Source organism: Hemiscyllium ocellatum, chromosome 11 (genome assembly GCF_020745735.1).
Source record: "Hemiscyllium ocellatum isolate sHemOce1 chromosome 11, sHemOce1.pat.X.cur, whole genome shotgun sequence".
Lineage (NCBI taxonomy): Eukaryota > Metazoa > Chordata > Chondrichthyes > Orectolobiformes > Hemiscylliidae > Hemiscyllium > Hemiscyllium ocellatum.
In genome coordinates this window covers 97,383,788-97,401,702 of record NC_083411.1, presented here as the reverse complement: position 1 = coordinate 97,401,702, position 17,915 = coordinate 97,383,788, and the positions used below count along the sequence as shown (strand labels likewise).

The 17,915-nt window shown below is 39.3% G+C and overlaps 1 protein-coding gene across 1 annotated transcript in view; it reads right to left on the bottom strand.

The window, feature by feature from the left end:
* frmpd3 (FERM and PDZ domain containing 3) overlaps window positions 1–17,915 on the bottom strand; it is a 216,096-nt gene that overhangs the window by 180,062 nt on the left and 18,119 nt on the right. Inside the window, exon 2 of the mRNA XM_060831992.1 lies at window positions 17,371–17,473. Within this exon, the coding sequence (XP_060687975.1) occupies window positions 17,371–17,473 (103 nt within the window). The remainder of the gene's footprint in view (window positions 1–17,370; window positions 17,474–17,915) is intronic.

The following is a 17,915-nucleotide window of genomic DNA, read 5'->3' as shown; positions in this document are numbered from 1 at the left end:
GTCCCAGGCACTGGAAATGTGCCCAGCTTCCCACATTGAGCACAAGGAGCAGACTATGATTTCCTGTTTTCTTCATTTGCGTGCTGCTGCTACTGTCTTATTTAAATTTATTCACAGAATATGGGTGTTGATTATTCATTGCCCTGACCGCCTAGGGGCAGCAAAGAATCAACTGTATTGCTGTGGGTCTGAAGTCACATGTGGATCAAATCATGCAAGGAGAACAGATTTGCTTCCCTAAAGGATATAGTGAAACAGATGGGTTTTTACAATTGACAATGGTTACATTGTCACCATTAGGCTAGCTTTTTATTCAGACTTTTCAAATTAAATTGAAATTTCACCACGGTAGAATTTGAATGTATGTGCTAGAATATCACCCTGGGGTTCTGGAATTACTAGTCCATTGACATTACCACTATGCCACTATCCCTACTCTTCTGTATTTCTCCTACATGAAATGTTTTCTGCCCTCTGGTGTTAAAAGTTTTCTTTCTTGCAGTATTTAGGCTGTACTTCTTGAATCTCATTTTGGCTATTGCGGTCCCTCGGGCCCTATCACTGCAAGCCCAATCAGCTAGCCTTGTGCCTAATCGCTTTAGAGAATAAAATTGTCGGTAATTGGGTAAATTGCAGTGGGGAAACCTTACACTTCTGTTCTGCTGCAAGTATTGAACTCAAAGTTAATACACGTTAGATTGTAGCTCAAAGGATCAACCTGCAAAGACCGAAACTGAGATGATAGTTTTAGTTTCACAAGTTGAATTTGAGTTTGAGGGACATTTAAATGTAGAAGGTGAATTAGATGAAGAAGTCAACCAAGAAGATCAAACTTTGAATGGAAGTGAGCTTTCTGTCAATATGACCAGTTCAAACCAAGGTGACCTTGCTACTTGTCCAAATGTGGTGATTGTTTAGGAGAGATCTTGGTGCGACTTAGGCCAGAACAATTCAAGTAAGTTCAACTTTCCTAAAGATCACTCTCTACAAATTGTCATAAAACAATGTTGGTGCGTGGAATCAAAATGCACCATCGGTGGCTACAGTAGTCCACATTAAAGGACTTAATGCTTTGCTTCATTGCAAATTCTTCAGTCTGATATAAGATTGGAAAAACATGCCTGTAATTCTAACAGTGAGAGGGGCAATGGGTATTTGGAGAATTTCCAAACTGGAAAAAACTTGAACTGTGATTACAAAAACAAAAGAAACATTGATGAAGAAAATATGTATCTCATCAAACAAGCAAAAATATTGATGAAATATCTGGGAATAATTGATTGCTTTAGTGAGAGTTCTTGTTTACAAAATCTAGCCTTTTGTGGAATTCTGTAATGGGACATGATGAAGTTTGTAGAATAGTTAGTTTGTTGGATTCATTTGTGGATGAGCATCTTTACAAGATAAAAGCCAGTGAGAAATGTATACATTAACTTGGGAAAGAATAGACCCATTCAAATGTGATCATTCAACATGAAAGATTAAAATAAATCAGATCATGCTGCGAACTATATATGATCAGAAGTCAGAAGACACCAGATTATAGTCCAACAGATTTATTTGAACTCACAAGTTTTTGGAGCACTGCCCCTTTGTTTGTTAACCTGGTGTCATCTGATTTCTGACGTTGTCCACCCCAGTTCACCACTGGCACCTCCACATCATAACTATATATGAATGTATAGATAAATGACGTAAGGGGATGAATAGGACATTCAGCCCCTCTAGTATGCTTTGCCATTCAATATGATCACAGCTGTGACCTCAATTCCACTTTTCTGCCAGCTCTTAATAATGACAGGTTCTTGACTAACAAGGGAGTCAATCTACTTCTATGTTAATGTATTTAATAACCCTGCCTCCACTGCTCTCTGGGAAAGAGTTCTGAAAATTAATTGCTTCTGAGAGAAAATGAAATCTTTCTCGCCTCCATCTGAAATGGGAGACTCTTTATTCGAAGTGTATCCCATCGTTCTAGTTTATCCTAGAAGATAAGTGATTATGCTAACTCTGACATCACTGGAGTATGAAAACAGTAGAGAGATGCATGTGATGGAATAGGAGAAAAAATGCTGTACCAGAGAGCTACATTCAGTAACAAATATACCTAAGGGTAAATGAAGGCTTTACAATATTGAAGAGAGTGAGAGACCTTTACTCTGGGATCATCATACATTAGGAATGCTAGGGCTCAGACAGTAGCAGCCGAGTAAGTCAGTACAGCCTCTAAGGTTGCAAATGCAGAAATGCCACATTCCAGACAGCCAAGAGAGTATAAAACTCATGAAGAGACAATCAGCAAGCAAGGGTCTTTGTGACAGAGGTATAATATAAATTATAATTTGGAAATCTGGATTTTAAAAACTTAAGAGTTTTGGCTTCAGTTCTGTGAACATATAACTGTTGAGTATTTGAAATCCTTGACTAATCTACACTGAGAGAGTAAGCAGTTGAATTAAAGGTTGAAATAGAAACAGGATCCCATAAAGATGAGATGCTTAAAGTGATTACCCAACATTTAGAATTAAAATGAGCGAGGCATGAAATTGATGCCTTCACTAGAATTGGCTAAGATTCAGATGGAAATGAAAGAACCAACCTTAATTTTGAGAACAAAAGAGAAAACTTGAATGAGAAGAAAAGATCCAAGAGAAAGGCAAGATATTAAATGAAAAGTTTCAATTGGAGAGTGAGGAGAGAGGAAAACTAATAGAAATGGAAAGAAAAAAATAGACAGTTAAAAAGCTTGATGACCACAACAGAGAAAAGTTTAGAATAAAGAAAGAAAAGGTTTGATTCCAATTTCAGTGAGAGATTTTATTCAATTAATAATCTCTGTTTAGTGTCTAATTTTACAGAGGATGAAGTTGAAAGATAGTTCGTCTCTTTTGAAAAGGTGGCTGGGAAGAAGAAGTGGCCAAAAGGTGTTTGTACTTAATTGTTACAGAATATTTTAACCACTAAAACTATCAATATGTTTATCAGTTTATCAAAAGAACAATCTGCAAATTATGTAACTGTTAAAAGAATGATACTGAATGCTCATGAGCTTGTTCTTGAAGCTTATCAATTAAATTCCAGACTTTGAGAAAAAAATACATACATAGAAACTTCAAGAGAAAAGATAAATAGCATGGTATCAGGAGTTTGACCACTGTAGTTAGAAAAACATTTCAAGAGTATGAAGGAAATTATGATTATGGAAGAATTCTAAAATTGTAGTCCAGTAAACCTTCAAGCTAATTTAGACAAGCATCAAAGAAGCAGCTGAGAAATAGCAGTTCTGGCAGATCCCCATGATATCTTAGACACATTGTAATATGTGGGGAGATGATCATATGGGAATTAACAAGGAAATTGGAAGAAGCTATCAGAGATATGCCAGAATAGTAAGGAGAAGAGCCAGAATACATAGGAGACATCAAGAAAACTATTGCAGTAATAGGAATGCCTAAACAATCCTCAGAAAATGGTGTATCAGGAAAGAAAATGGGTATTAAAATTATAGAGTGAAAAGTGAAGTCTGCAGATGCTGGAGATCAGAGCTGAAAATGTGTTGCTGGTTAAAGCACAGCAGGTCAGGCAGCATCCAAGGAACAGGAAATTCGACGTTTCGGGCCAGAGCCCTTCCTGATGAAGGGTTCTGGCCCGAAACGTCGAATTTCCTGTTCCTTGGATGCTGCCTGACCTGCTGTGCTTTAACCAGCAACACATTTTCAGCTATTAAAATTATAGCCATTGTACAAGTGAAACATGTTCTCTTAGAATATGTTAGGCAGGAAGAAATGACTCAGGAGAGTTAAGAAAATTATTCTTTCATTATTGATAAAGAGATTTGGACTTGTGGAAGTTTAGAATGTTTCAAAAGGAGAAATATTTCCGAATGAAGGAGGTAAAGCAATAAAGATGTCGAGAGACACTGGAGCCCATTGCTGATGTATCTGATATTACAAAATGTCTTCCAGAGAGGTTCATGAAGGAAAGTTATTGATTGAAGGTATACATGGAGTATACAAATTAGTCCCATTATATAGAGGTGTATTTAAGTGTGACCTAGCAAATGGAAAAATTATAGTCAGAGTGTTACAAAAAATCCTTATAGAAGGAATTGATTTTTTCTTGGGGAATGACCTGGCTGAAATGACCATAAGATAGAGGAGCAGAATAAGGGCCATTGAATCTGCTCCATCATTCAATCATGGTTGATATATTTTTCAAACCCATTCCCCTGCCTTCTCCATGTAACACTTGATCCTCTTACTAATCAAAAACCTATCTATCTCTGTCTATTAATGATTTGGAATCCAAGCCTTCTGCGGCAATGACTTCCACATTCTGGCTAAATAAATTCCTCCTCATCTCAGTTCTAAAGAGTCGTCACTTCACTCTGAGGTCATGCCCTCAAGTTCTAGTCTCTCCTACTAGTGGAAACATCTTCTCCATGTCCACTTTATCCAGGCCTCTCAGTATTCTGTGAGTTTCAACAAGATCAACCTCCTTATCCTAATAAACTCCATCAAGTACTGACCCAGATTCTTTAATCACTCCTCATATGAAAAGCCCTTCATGCCTGGGATCATTCTTGCAAACTTCCTTTGGACCCCGTCTAATGCTAGCACATCCTCCCTTAGAAACAGGGCCCAAAACTGCTCACAATATTCCAAATGTGGTTTGAGCAGAGCCTGATATTGCTTTAGCAGTACATCACTGCATTTGTGTTCTAGCCTCTTGAAATGAATGCTAATATTGCATTTGCCTTCCTAACTGCCAATTGAACTTGTGTGTTAACTTTAAGAGAATCCTAAACTAGGACTCCTAATTCCCTTTGTGTTCAAATTTCTGAAGCTTTAAAATCTGATTGAAGATTTGTAGCTCGGGTATCCGTTGTTGTGGTTCTGCTCGCCAAGCTGGAAGTTTTTGCTGCAAACGTTTCGTTCCCTGGCTAGGGAACATCATCAGTGCTGTTGGAGCCTCGTGTGAAGCGCTGCTTTGATGTTTCTTCCGGTATTTATATTGGTTTGTTCTTGCCGCTTCCGGGTGTCAGTTTCAGCTGCAGTGATTTGTATGTGGGGTCCAGGTCGATGTGTCTGTTGATGGATGTTCTTGCCGTTTCCGGGTGTCAGTTTCAGCTGTAGTGGTTTGTATATGGTGTCCAGGTCAATGTGTCTGTTGATGGAGTTTGGGGATGAATGCCATGCTTCTAGGAATTCTCTGGCTGTTCTCTGTCTGGATTGACCTATGATAGTGGTGTTTTCCCAGTCAAATTCATGTTGCTGGTTGTCTGAGTGTATGGCTACTAGAGATAGCTGGTTGTGTCGTTTTGTGGCTAGCTGATGTTCATGGATGCGGATTGTTAGCTGTCTTCCTGTTTGTCCTATATAGTGTTTTGTGCTGTCCTTGCATGGTATTTTGTAAACTACGTTAGTTTGGCTCATGCTGGGTATTGGGTCCTTTGTTCTAGTGAGTTGTTGTCTGAGCGTGGATGTTGGCTTGGATTCATAGCCAGGGAACAAAACATTTGCAGCAAAAACTTCCAGCTCGGCGAGCAGAACCACAACAATTTCTGAAGCATTTCCCCATTTCAAAAATAGTCTATTCTTCCTACCAAAGTAGATAACCTCATATTCACATATTGCATACCATCTGCCATTTCATTGCTAGAATTGCAACAGATAGAACTCTCTCAATTCAGGATCCATCAGACAGCCTATTTAAAGGTTGATTCCTGAAGAAGGGCTTATGCCCAAAACATCGATTCTCCTGCTCCTTGGGTGTTGCCTGACCTGCTGCGCTTTTCCAGCAACACATTTTTCAGCTCTGATCTCCAGCATCTGCAGTCCTCACTTTCTTCTACTCAAAGGTTGTATCAATATCAAAACTTGTGTATTATTATTTAAAACGCTAACAAGGAAATGGAGATGAGCTACCAACCATCGAGGAATGGGCAGTGGTACCCCAGGTAATAGTAGCATTTAAATATTGTACTGAAATTTTAGAAGGGGTTCATAAAATCTTAACAGCAGGCCATTTAGGTATTAGGAAAACACTAGCTGAAATACTAAAACTTTTATTGGTCAGGATTATATAAAGATATAGCAAAACTTTGTTTGACATGCTATGTGGATTAGATAATGGGAAACTCTAACCGTAAATTAAATCTGCACCTTTAATGCTGATATCAGTTTTTAAAAAGTCATTTAGCATTGTCTTGATATAATGTCTGGGATGCCTACAAAACACTTAGAGTGAGAACCAGTATCTTTTGACAATTATGGCAAGGTAACCAGATGCAGAGCCATTGAGGTAATTTGCTGCAAGAGTAAACGGAGAACTTAGCTCAAATTTTTTTTACAGACATGTATTACTTACAAGAAATGGAGAGGTGAAAATGTGTTGCTGGAAAAGCGCAGCAGGTCATGCAGCATCCAAGGAGCAGGAGAATCGACGTTTCGGGCATGAGCCCTTCTTCAGGAATGAGGAATTTGTGTCCAGCAGGCTAAGATAAAAGGTAGGGAGGAGAGACTTGGGGGAGGGGCATTGGAAATGTGATAGGTGGAAGGAGGTTAAGGTGAGGGTGATAGGCCGGAGTGGGGTTGGGGCGGAGAGGTCAGGAAGAAGATTGCAGGTTAGGAAGGCGGTGCTGAGTTTGAGGGATTTGACTGAGACAAGGTGGGGGGAGGGAAAATGAGGAACCCTCCAATCACAAGGGATGAACTCAGATTTCTCCAGTTTCCTCATTTCCCCTATCGCATTTCCTGAAGAAGGGCTCATGCCCGAAACATCGATTCTCCTGCTCCTTGGATGCTGCCTGACCTGCTGTGCTTTTCCAGCAACACATTTTCAGCTCTGATCTCCAGCATCTGCAGTCCTCACTTTCTCCTTAAAAGAAATGTAGTCAAATCAAGATTTAAAATTTATGTCACAAGTATTCAAAGAAACAATAAATCATTTGGGAATTAATCGATTCAAAATCTTTAGCCACAATCTCAAGGAAAATTACAAAAATGGCATCAAACTTTAAAGGCTGCATTGAAAGCTTATTGTCAGGAATGCCTGATGACTGGAATAAAGAAATTCCCTTGTTACGGTTTGCCATTAGAGAAGGCCCATCTTGAGTCCACTGGATTCATTTGATTAAATGGTCAACCTTCAGAAATTTGTTGCTGAAGATAAGGTGTTGGTATTATTATCTGCTTCTGTGGACAGTTATAAGCAAGGTTTATTGACTCCTATCAAATCATTAAATAAGATCAGAGATACACGTTACATAGCAAGTACTCCAGACAGAGAGAAAAAAAAATCAATGTGTGTCATTTTAATTTTTTAAAACAATATTGTGACAAGGAGGATAGTCAATAGTTAAATATCTACACAGAGTAAAATAAATAAGGAATGAAATATAAGTTACAGAACAGTTTGAGAATGAATCAGAAATTGAAAATGTTAAAGTTGACTCTTCAAGAATTACACTGGATAAGATAAGGTGCTTAAAAAGGTTGGAGAAATATTATGCCATTTTTCAGAAAACTGTCAGTTACTTATAATATGTATTAGATTCATGAATCAATTTGTCTGAATAGGCAACGATAAATGTCTTTTGTGGTACATGATGTCAATGCAGGGAATGTGTTAACCATAAAACAACATCCTTACAGACTCAACCCAAAGAAATTAATTCACATGAGGAAAGTGATTAAGAATGTGTTGGACAATTGCATTATTGGACTGAGTCATGGTAACCTGAATTCACCTATTGTGATGGTGCTGTAACCAAATGAATCACAAAAGCAAGCTATTGTTTACTGCAATGTCAACACTGTAACAAAGGTGGTTTCACATCTGATTATACAATTAGAAACTTGTACACATAATTTGTTACAAAAAAGTGACCGATTAAACGTCTATTGTCAAGTTCCATTGATTAATACAGGCAAAAAGACATTGGATATGTGGAACTGGAGAAACTATCAATATAAATTCATTGTGCTCAGAATGAAAAATGTATGTATGGAAATGGTTAACTGACACTACATTTGAACACTTGAACAAGGAGCAACAGTCAATAGATTCTTGATTAACAAGAGGATGAACAATTATTGGGTATATGTGGGAATTGGAGAGAGGAGGAGAACTTCTTCAAGGTAGGCATCCTTGCAAGAGGATTCGCAGTAAGGTTAAAATCAACTAGGCAAAAGTGAGGACTGCAGATGCTGGAAATCAGAGTCTACATTAGAATAGTGCTGGAAATGCACAGCCGGTCAGGCAGCATCCGAGGAGCAGGAAAATCGGCATTTCGGGCAAAAGCCCGAAAGTCCTGATTAGAGATTGCTGAGATTGAGGACTGCGAGTACAGGAGGTTGCAGAATAAGTATAAGTTATCTAGACCTTCTTTTAGTATTTTAAGCATTGACTATGCAAATTATTTTGGGGTGGGCAGCAAGTATAGAATTGATGTTAAAGGCTTATTTTGGGGGCCAGCAAACTCCCTATAGTGTGGACTTTGGCACAACAAGTCCTCACCAACCCTGGAATGAGCTGCCAGAGGAAGTGGTGGAGGCTGTTACAATTAGAACATTTAAAAGGCATCTGTATGGATATATGAATAGGATGGATTTAGAGGGATATAGGCCAAGTTCTGGCAAAGGGGACTCGATTAGGTTAGGAATCTGGTCTGAATGGATGAGTTGGACTGAAAGGTCGGTTTCTGTGCTGTACATCTCTATGACTCTATAAACCCTTCAAAGAGCAACCCATCCAGACCCATCCCCCTATTTTATCTCTGTATCACATTTTCCATGGTTAACAAACCTAAGCTACACATTCCTGAACACTGGTTAATTAAGCATGGCCAATCCATCTAACTTGCACACCTTTCAATGGTGGGAGGAAACCAGAGCACCTGGCAGAAACTCATGTAGAGACAGGAAGAGTGGGTTAACTCCACATTGGCAGTCGTCCGAGGACAGAATCAAACCCAGGTCCCTGGTGCTGTGAGGCAGCAGTTCTAACCACTGAGCCACCATAGAAAACCTAGCAGTGACCCTGAAGAAATGCCTTACAATATGTTGTGAATGAAGTAAAATAAACAATATTAAATATGGATTCAGTATGAACATCAAAAAGACAGAAACAATGGTAGTTAAAATAAATAAATAATCGTAAGCAGCTGGAGTGAAGATCAAAATGGATGATGCCACACTGGAATAAATAGATACATTTGTGTATTTAGAACAAATGGTAATAGGAGATGATGGGTAGATTCCAAGGTCAAAGAAGAACTGAGATGGCCAAACATAATTTCATGAAGATAATGGATGTGTTAACAATGCGAAAACTAAAGTATATAATAGGGAAATACTCATAAAAATGTTATATTCTATCCACTTTCCTGCATCCTTCAAAAATCCAATAGTAAAAACCTGTAGAGGAAGAAAAACCTTTGAAATGTGGATCCTGAGACAGATGCTTAATATTTGATATCCATGCCATAAGATAAATGAATAAGTAACAAAAGCCAAATATCAAGAGTGCTGGAAATAAGAAATAAGAAAAGAAAGAGCTAGAAATAACTCAGCAGGTCGAGAAACATCTGTGGACAAAACAAGAAAGTTAACATTTCAAGTCCATATGATTTGGAAGATTATCTGTTCAGACACCAGTCCATAGATTTTTGTAAGAACATGTTATCCGTGGGGTGTGGACATTGCTGACTGGGCCAGCATTTATTTCTTTCCCTCAATGCCCTGCAGAAGGTGGTGACGAGCAGTCGTTTGGAACCACTGTAGTCACGGGATGGAGGGACATTTCCAAATGCTGTTAGAAGGGAGTTCCAGGAATTTAACCTAGTCATTGTGAAGGAATGGCAATATAGTTCCAAATCAGGATGGTGAGTGGCTTGGTGATATTCCAATGAATCTACTGCCCTTGTCCTTCAAGATGCAGAAGATCACAGAGTTGAAAGGTGCCGGAGGTGGAGCTAGGGTGAGTTACTGAAGTGCATTCTCGGAGATAGCACACATCACTATTCCTAACTTCTAACGTTCTCTTGTAACCACAGTATTTGCATAGCTACTTTAGTTTATTTTCTGCCCAATGGCAACCTCCAGGATGTTAATAATGCAGGATTCAGTAATAGTAATGCCCTTAAATGACTAGGGACAATGATTAGATTCTCCTTTGTGGATGTCTATTGGTTGGCAATTGCATGGCATGCATATTACTTGCCACTGATCCACCTAACTTGAGCACAGAAATCTAGGCTGGCACTGAAGTGCTGTGCTGAGGGTGTACTGTATTGTTTGAGGCTCTTTTCTTATTAAAATAATGAACTGAAACTCATTTTCTCCCTCAGCTGGATAAAAAAGATCTGATGTAAGACAAGCATATATTATAGTTAATATTTATTCCTTAAGTAGCATTACCAGAAGAGATTATCTAGTAGAAAGGATCAGAATGCTGTTTGCAAGGGATTTTTGTGAACAAATTTCAGAGGGAGGTGATGGTATTCCCACTGATCAAGTAATGCAGAAACCTAGATAATGTTCTGGGGCCTTGGGTTTGAATCCTACCATGATAGAACTTGAAGTCAATAAAAACCTGGCATTCGATTCTAATGATGACTGTTAATCCATTGTTGATTGTCATTGTCATTGTTGGTCTACTCAGCCCTTTAAGGAAAGGAATCTGGTATCTTTCTTGGTCAAGCATACATATGACTCCAAATCCAATCCAATGTGGTTGACTCTTAATTGCTCTATGAAATCACTACAACAAAAAATGTATGAAACTGAATGGGCAACATAGTAGGTGGTTCTACCACATGACATTGAGTAAGGCATTAGAAATAGCAATGGCACTCTGAACCCTGCAAAGTTCTCCTTACTAACATGTGGGGGCTAGTGCTAAAATTCAGAGAGCTGTCTCACTGATTAGTCATTATCATAGAATCATTCCTTACAGACAATGTCACAGACAACATTCAAACCATCCTCACTGGCAGGGCAAAGGTGGTAGAGTCTAAGACCAGAAAGCATAGTCTCTGAAAAAGGGGTTGCACATTTAAGACAGAGATGAGGAGGAATTTCTTCTCTCGGAGGGTTGTGCATCTGTGGAATTCTTTAGCACAGAGGGCTGTTGAGACTGTCATTAAGTATATTCTAGGCTGAGATAGATTTTTAATCATTAGGGGAATCAAGGGTTATGATGAGAAGACAGGAAATTGGAGTTGAGGATTATCAGATCAGCCATGATTTCATTGAATGGTGGAGCAGACTCGATGGGCTGAATGGCCTACTTCTGCTCCTGTCTCTGATAGTGGAAGCATAGGACTATACAATCATGAGAGAGTTGTCCTGGGAGTCATCAACCTAGACTCAAGACTTCATGAAGTCTTGTGCCATCAGGTCTTAATGGGCAAGAAGGAACCTCCTGATGATTACCATATATTGTCCTGCACCCCTGCCCTCAACTGAAAAAACACTACTGTTGTACAGCACATTGATAAGCGCTGAGAGTGGCAAGGTCGCATGAATGTATTTTGGGTCAAGTACTTCAATACCTGCCACCAAAAATGGCTCAGCAGCACCATTATTGACTGAGTAGTGGTCAAGTACTGTTGGACATTACTGCTAGAGTTGGTTTCTGGTAGATGGTGAGGGAACCAACAAAATTGAAAAACATACTTATCCTCACCTTCAAGAATCTGTCTGCTGTAGATGCATCTATGACAGTATCGGTAAGAGTGACCAGCATCTGTGGTGACAAAGTCCCACTTCACATTGAGAATACCATCAGTTGTGCTGTATAGCACTATCACCATGCTAAATGACTTAGAAAAGATCTAAACACTCAAGACTGGGCATCTATGAGATGCTGTGGGCTATCAAAATTATACTCCAACATAATCTGCAACTTCATGGCCTGGCAAATCCCCTGCTCTATTATTACCATCAAGCCAATGGATTAACACTGGTTCAAAAAGAGTGCAGGAGAGCATGTTGGGAGTATCATTAGCATATTTACAAATGAAGCTACAAAACAGGATTAGTTGTCTGCCAAACGGCAGAATCAGCTGTCAGTGTTAGACACAGCTAAGTGACACCACAACCAAAGGAGCAGATTTAGACTCTGCAGCACTGCCACATTCAGCCAAGAATAATGGTGCACAATTGAACAACTCTGTAGAGGAGGAGGCTCCAGAAATATTACCATCCTTAATAATGTGGGACTCTGAACATCAGTACAAAATATCAGGATGGAGCATTTGCTGAGTAGATCCATTTGGCCTCACCTGAAAACCCACTGCATGACAGGTGCCAAATTTCAGCCAATTTGATTCACTCTGTATGATATTAAAGAACAGCTGGAGGCACTGGATACTGCAAATGCTATGGGCCTTGACAACATTCCGGCAATAGAATCAAAGACTTGTGCTCCAGAACTTGCCGTTCCGCGAGACAAGCTGCTCCAATACAATTACAGCGCTGGCATCTGCCTGACAATGTGATAAATTGCCAATAATGTCATGTACATAAAAAGCAGAACAAAGTTAACCTGGCCAATTACTGCCCCATCTGTTTACTCTCGATCATCAGTAAAGTGATGGAAGGTGCACTCAATAGAGCTATCAAGCAGCACCTGCTCAGTAATAACCAGCTCACAGATGCTTAATTTGAGTTCCATCAGGACCACACAACTTCTGATCTCATTACAGCCTTGGTTTAAACATGGACAGAAGATCCAAATTCCAGAACTAAAGTGTGAGTGGTTGCCCTTGACATCAAAACCACATGTGACTGAGTGTGGCATCAAGAAGCCCTTGCAAAACTAGAATCAATGGGAATAATGAGGAAAACACTTCGCTATGTGGAGTCACACCTGGCATAAAGAAAGATGGTTTTTGGATGTCTGTCACCTCAGCTTTAGGACATGTCTGCAGGAGTTCCTCAGGGTAGTGTCGTAGGTCCAAACTTCTTCAGCTGCTTTGTCACTGACCTTCCATCCACCATATGATCAGAAGTGGGGATATTTGCTGATGATTGCACAATATTCAACAAATTTATGACTAATCAAATACTGTAACAATCCATGTCTAAATGTAGCAAGATTTGGACAATACCCATGTTTGGGCTGATAAGTAGCAAGTAACATTCATGCCATACGAGTGCCAGCTAATAACTATCTCCAACAACAGAAAATCTAACCACTTCCCCTTGACATTCAATGGCATTACTATCACTGAATTCTCCATTATCATACTCCTGGGTGTTACTATTGACCAGAAACTGAACTAGGCCAGAGGCTAGAAATGTTGCAATGGCAACACATGTCCTGACACCCCAACCTGATCTCTATCTACAAGATACAAGTCAGGAGTTTTATGGAATACTCCTCACTTGCCTGAGTGAGTGCAGCTCCAAAAACACTCAAGAAGCCTGACAACATCCAATCTGCTTGATTAGCACTATATCCACAAATGTTCAATCCCTCTACCACTATAGCAGCAATGTGTACCATCTCCAAGTTGTACTGCAGAAATTCACCAAACTTCCTCAGAGCACACCTTCCAAAGATATGACAACTACCATCAAGAAGGACAGTGCAACAGATATACAGAAACACCATCAACTGCAGGTTCCTCTCTGACCCACTTAACATCCTGAGTTGGAAATATACCACCATCCCTTTAGTGTCATTGGCCAAGGAGCTCCCTCCCTCATGGCACTGTGGACTGAATCAGTTCATGCTCACCAGCACATTCTCAAAGGCAACTAGGGATAGATAATAAATGCTGGTCTAGCCAGTGACACCTAAAAGCCATGAATGAGGTTTTAAAAAATGGCTATATGTTTGCGATATTACAATAGTGACCACACATCAAATCTGAAACATCAACTGCTTTCTCTCTACTGATACTGCCAAACTGCTGGGTTTTTCCAGATATTTCTGATTTTGTATCAATTCACTTCATTGGATGTGATGACTTCTTGCAAGATTATGAAAGTTGCTAGCGCAAATAGAACATATCCTGTTCTTTTCATTCCGCATGTCCTTATGTTTATTGCAAACTTTATCCCTCAATCTGGCGTATCCTGTAAGACCTTACAAATGAACTTTTGTTGCTGGTCACTTGCACGTATTGCACCTTCATTTTCTTGATCTTGCATTGTTGTTCTTCAGTTAAGTCCCTACTGAGGAAGTTAGAAAGCCACGAGGGATTCAATTCCAGGTTTTACTTCTCTTCCAAGGCATACTGGGGACTCAAGAGTTAAACATTCCACTACCAAAGAGACTCACTGCAGTATCAATTGCATGTCTGTCCTCTTACAGTATAGGCAGAAAATCTCAGTAGGGAGGAGGCTGACTGAATCCTAGAGAAGGAATCCATTGGAGCCACACATGTGGATTCTTCTGCAGCCTCAGACAAAGGTATTTGTCCTCCCCAGACAAGATTGATAGTCTTGGCTACAACCCTGTTAAACTGCCTCCTGCTCCCATTATCTTGTTTCCCCTCCATAGTAACACAGGTATGTGAATTCCCCCATTGAGAACAGGCAAAACCCTTCTGTTTTAATCTCTTCCCATCAACACATGATCATGAAGAATCCGGTAATCAGTCCCTGTAATCCATTCACTCGTTATCACAGGACATCAACATTCACTGGGCCTTGTAAAATTATAATTGTCCCTCTTAAACAATGTGACGGCAATCAACCATGTGACTTATAGACCTTTTGTTTTATTCCTATAAAAAGTGCTGCCTTTGTGTGTTGAGCAGAGATTCGTGGAGAATTGTCACCATAAGTAGACACACAATTACTTTTGGGGATATTGAGAATCTCTGACCAATAATAAAGCATCTACTGCTGTACTGAAACTTGTGTCACCCAGATTTGTGGAACAAAATATGCATCAACAAGACCTTTGTCTATGTTAATCATCTGCAGTATTGGGTAACTAATTTGCTTAATCTGCCAGCTGAAATATTGCCTGAGCACTTCAAAATACGTGCTCAGCCTATTTTGATTTACAGTTTGCATCACTGCATTTGTACAGGTGCACCTTCCATAGCATAGTCATGTTGCAAGCCAAGTGTTTATTTCTCATTTCCTCAAAAGCACAAAAATATCGATAGGTAACTAAGAATTTAGGTTAGAGTGGTGCTGGAAAAGGACAGTAGGTCAGGCAGCACCTGAGGAGCAGGAAAATTGACGTTCCGGGCAAAAGCCCTTCATCAGGAAGGGTATTCCTGAAATGTCAATTTTCCTGCTCCTCGATGCTGCCTGACCTGCTGTGCTTTTCCAGCACCACTCTAACCTAAACTCTAGTTTCTAGCATCTGCAGTCCTCACTTTTGCCTAGATAACTAAGAATGCTCACTGATTAATTGTTCATCCAGTATTTCAGGCATGTGAATTGCTCCTGCTTTGCATAATTATTGTCTAATTTTGGTAACTTTCCTAATCTTTTGAAGTGTTTAATGGTATTAGAATTTTAATTATGAACATCATACATGTCCTTTGGGAAGTATGGGTGGTAGGCATGATCTTTTGCTGGTAGTCACCTATTTCTTTAGACATGGATGAAAATAGAAGCCTTGTTGTCAGTTCATGTTCCTCTTCAGATATTTGAGCATAAAATCTAATCCAACCCTTTTGTTCAGTACGGAGGCAGCAATGTTGAAAGTGCTGTCCCTCAGATGAACAATTGAACTGAGTCCTTGACTGTTTCCTCAAGTGGATATGAACAAATCCCTGACGAAGAGTGGAGCTGTTATCCCAATAGTACTGGCCAATATTCAGTCAATATCATGAAAACAGATTGCTGTTTTGTAAACAAAGTGTTGATGATTGCATTCAGGAAGCTTGCCCAATCTGGCTGTTGTATTTCCTGTTAGAACAATGACTGTATTTCTAAAATATTTAATTCAATACAAAACACTTTGGGGTTGTGATAACACTATGTCACTACAAATCTTTCATTTTTATGATGATGGCTTATAGGATCACTGATTGGTCTTTTGGGAGAGACAACACTTTTAAAAATAACATTGGTCTTTCAGACAGAGAAATGTTGAACTTGAGAGATGTTTATGTAGTGGAAATATTTTTGTTCATTACTTCTACATGCATTAGTGAATGGTTGGTAGATGCCGTGTGAGGTATAGATGCCTGGAAACTGAACAAAACAGTGACTGTCATCTTTGAATATTCTCCCAGACCTTGCTGCTTCTTTGACATGACTAATGAATAAACTTTTCCTCCCATGAATTTGAACTTCATCACACACTGCATCTCTGGGAAATCAAGGTAGAACCTCCTGTCATATTGCCGTAGGCAGTTGTACAGTGCAGACTTTGCAGCATGCTAATCCCAAAGAACACCAACTACCCAAGCCAGTGTCACATTGAAGTAGTTGTGACAATTTTTCAAAATCGTTCTACTACTGATACCTAATGTTGTTCCAGAGTTGTAGGTAAATCAACTCAAGTCCAGAGTGAGAGTGAATTCCTACTCAACAATGACTGTTTTAACATGCAGAGGAACACAAACTTTGCTGTGCAGTATAACCAAAGCTTAAATTGTAAATGTTTATAGTCAGTATATCAAAATTGTCAGAAAACTCAGGATAACTTGATTACCATTTACAAATTCTGCTGCTAAAATTTATGTGGTTTTCCCACTTCGTTCAACTCACTATTGTATTGTTGCCAACACCAATGTCTAGTGGATAAAACATTTGTTTTGATATTATTGATTTTTTTTTAACTAGCTGCTATTGAAGGTCTCAAAGGTTCGACAATACAATTTGAAGCTAACAAAAAATTAGATAAAATATTGTGAGATTGTGGGCTGGATCTTACCAAAAACTGTTATGGGCAATGACACATTGCCCATGGAGCATGCCCTGAGATCTTGGTGATGGCTGAAGATCTGGAGGAGCAAGCGGTGAGCTGGAGTTGCCAGGTTACCGCTTTGACTTTCAAGTTGGGAATTGTTGCCATCCATATCTGGCAGGCGGGAGAATGGGAAACTGTATATCAAGAGGCAAGATAACGTAATAATGAGGATGCTAATGCTTGCTAATGCATGCAAATAGACTTCAAGCTGCTCACTGGCGAGCATCTTGTCTTGCCATTCAACACTCAGTTGGAAAATGGGACATTATTATCTTGATGGTGGGAAGCTCCTGACTAGTGACCTCATGCAATTCTCCCAACTTTCTCACCATTGCCCATGTTGTTCAGGGGCTGGGAAGATTCCACCCAATATAATTTAGTGTTTATCCCCAGAGACCTGATTATTGCAGGTAAATGACCATTTATATGAATATAAGTTATTGTCATTAACTGGCTGAACAAATAGAAGATTACCTTACAAGGTCTATGACTCTTTCCCTCGGGACACTGCTGACGCCCTCATCATTTATGGCTAGAATCTGATCGCCTGGTATGAGTCTGCCCTCCGATGGACCGCCTAACAGAGAAATACAGACATTTACTCCAAACAGAAATTTGGTTGATCCCTGGTGAAAATAGTTAAATAAAGAAAGGTGCTTTCTAGCCAAAAAAATCTGCAGGTTCCTGTGTTTGTAGCTCAATCCAGTAACAATTTTTTTCAGTGAAATATATCGCTATATTCCATTGTGCGATTTTAGCATAGATTTTACTAGACTTATTTTGACTTTATGCAATTGATGATAGCAAATTAGCAGTGCATTTTACATCTCTCCTGACTTTTATTTTTATTGAAGGTAATTAGTTAAGCAAAGATCAAACAGGAAATTATAAATATCCAAGAATATATGAAAATTTTCAGAGCTATTTTCTCATTAACAAAAAGCAAATGAACAGATGAATAGGGCCACTAAAGGGTGAACAGCATAAATTCACTGGAGATGCTATTAAAATAGTATGGA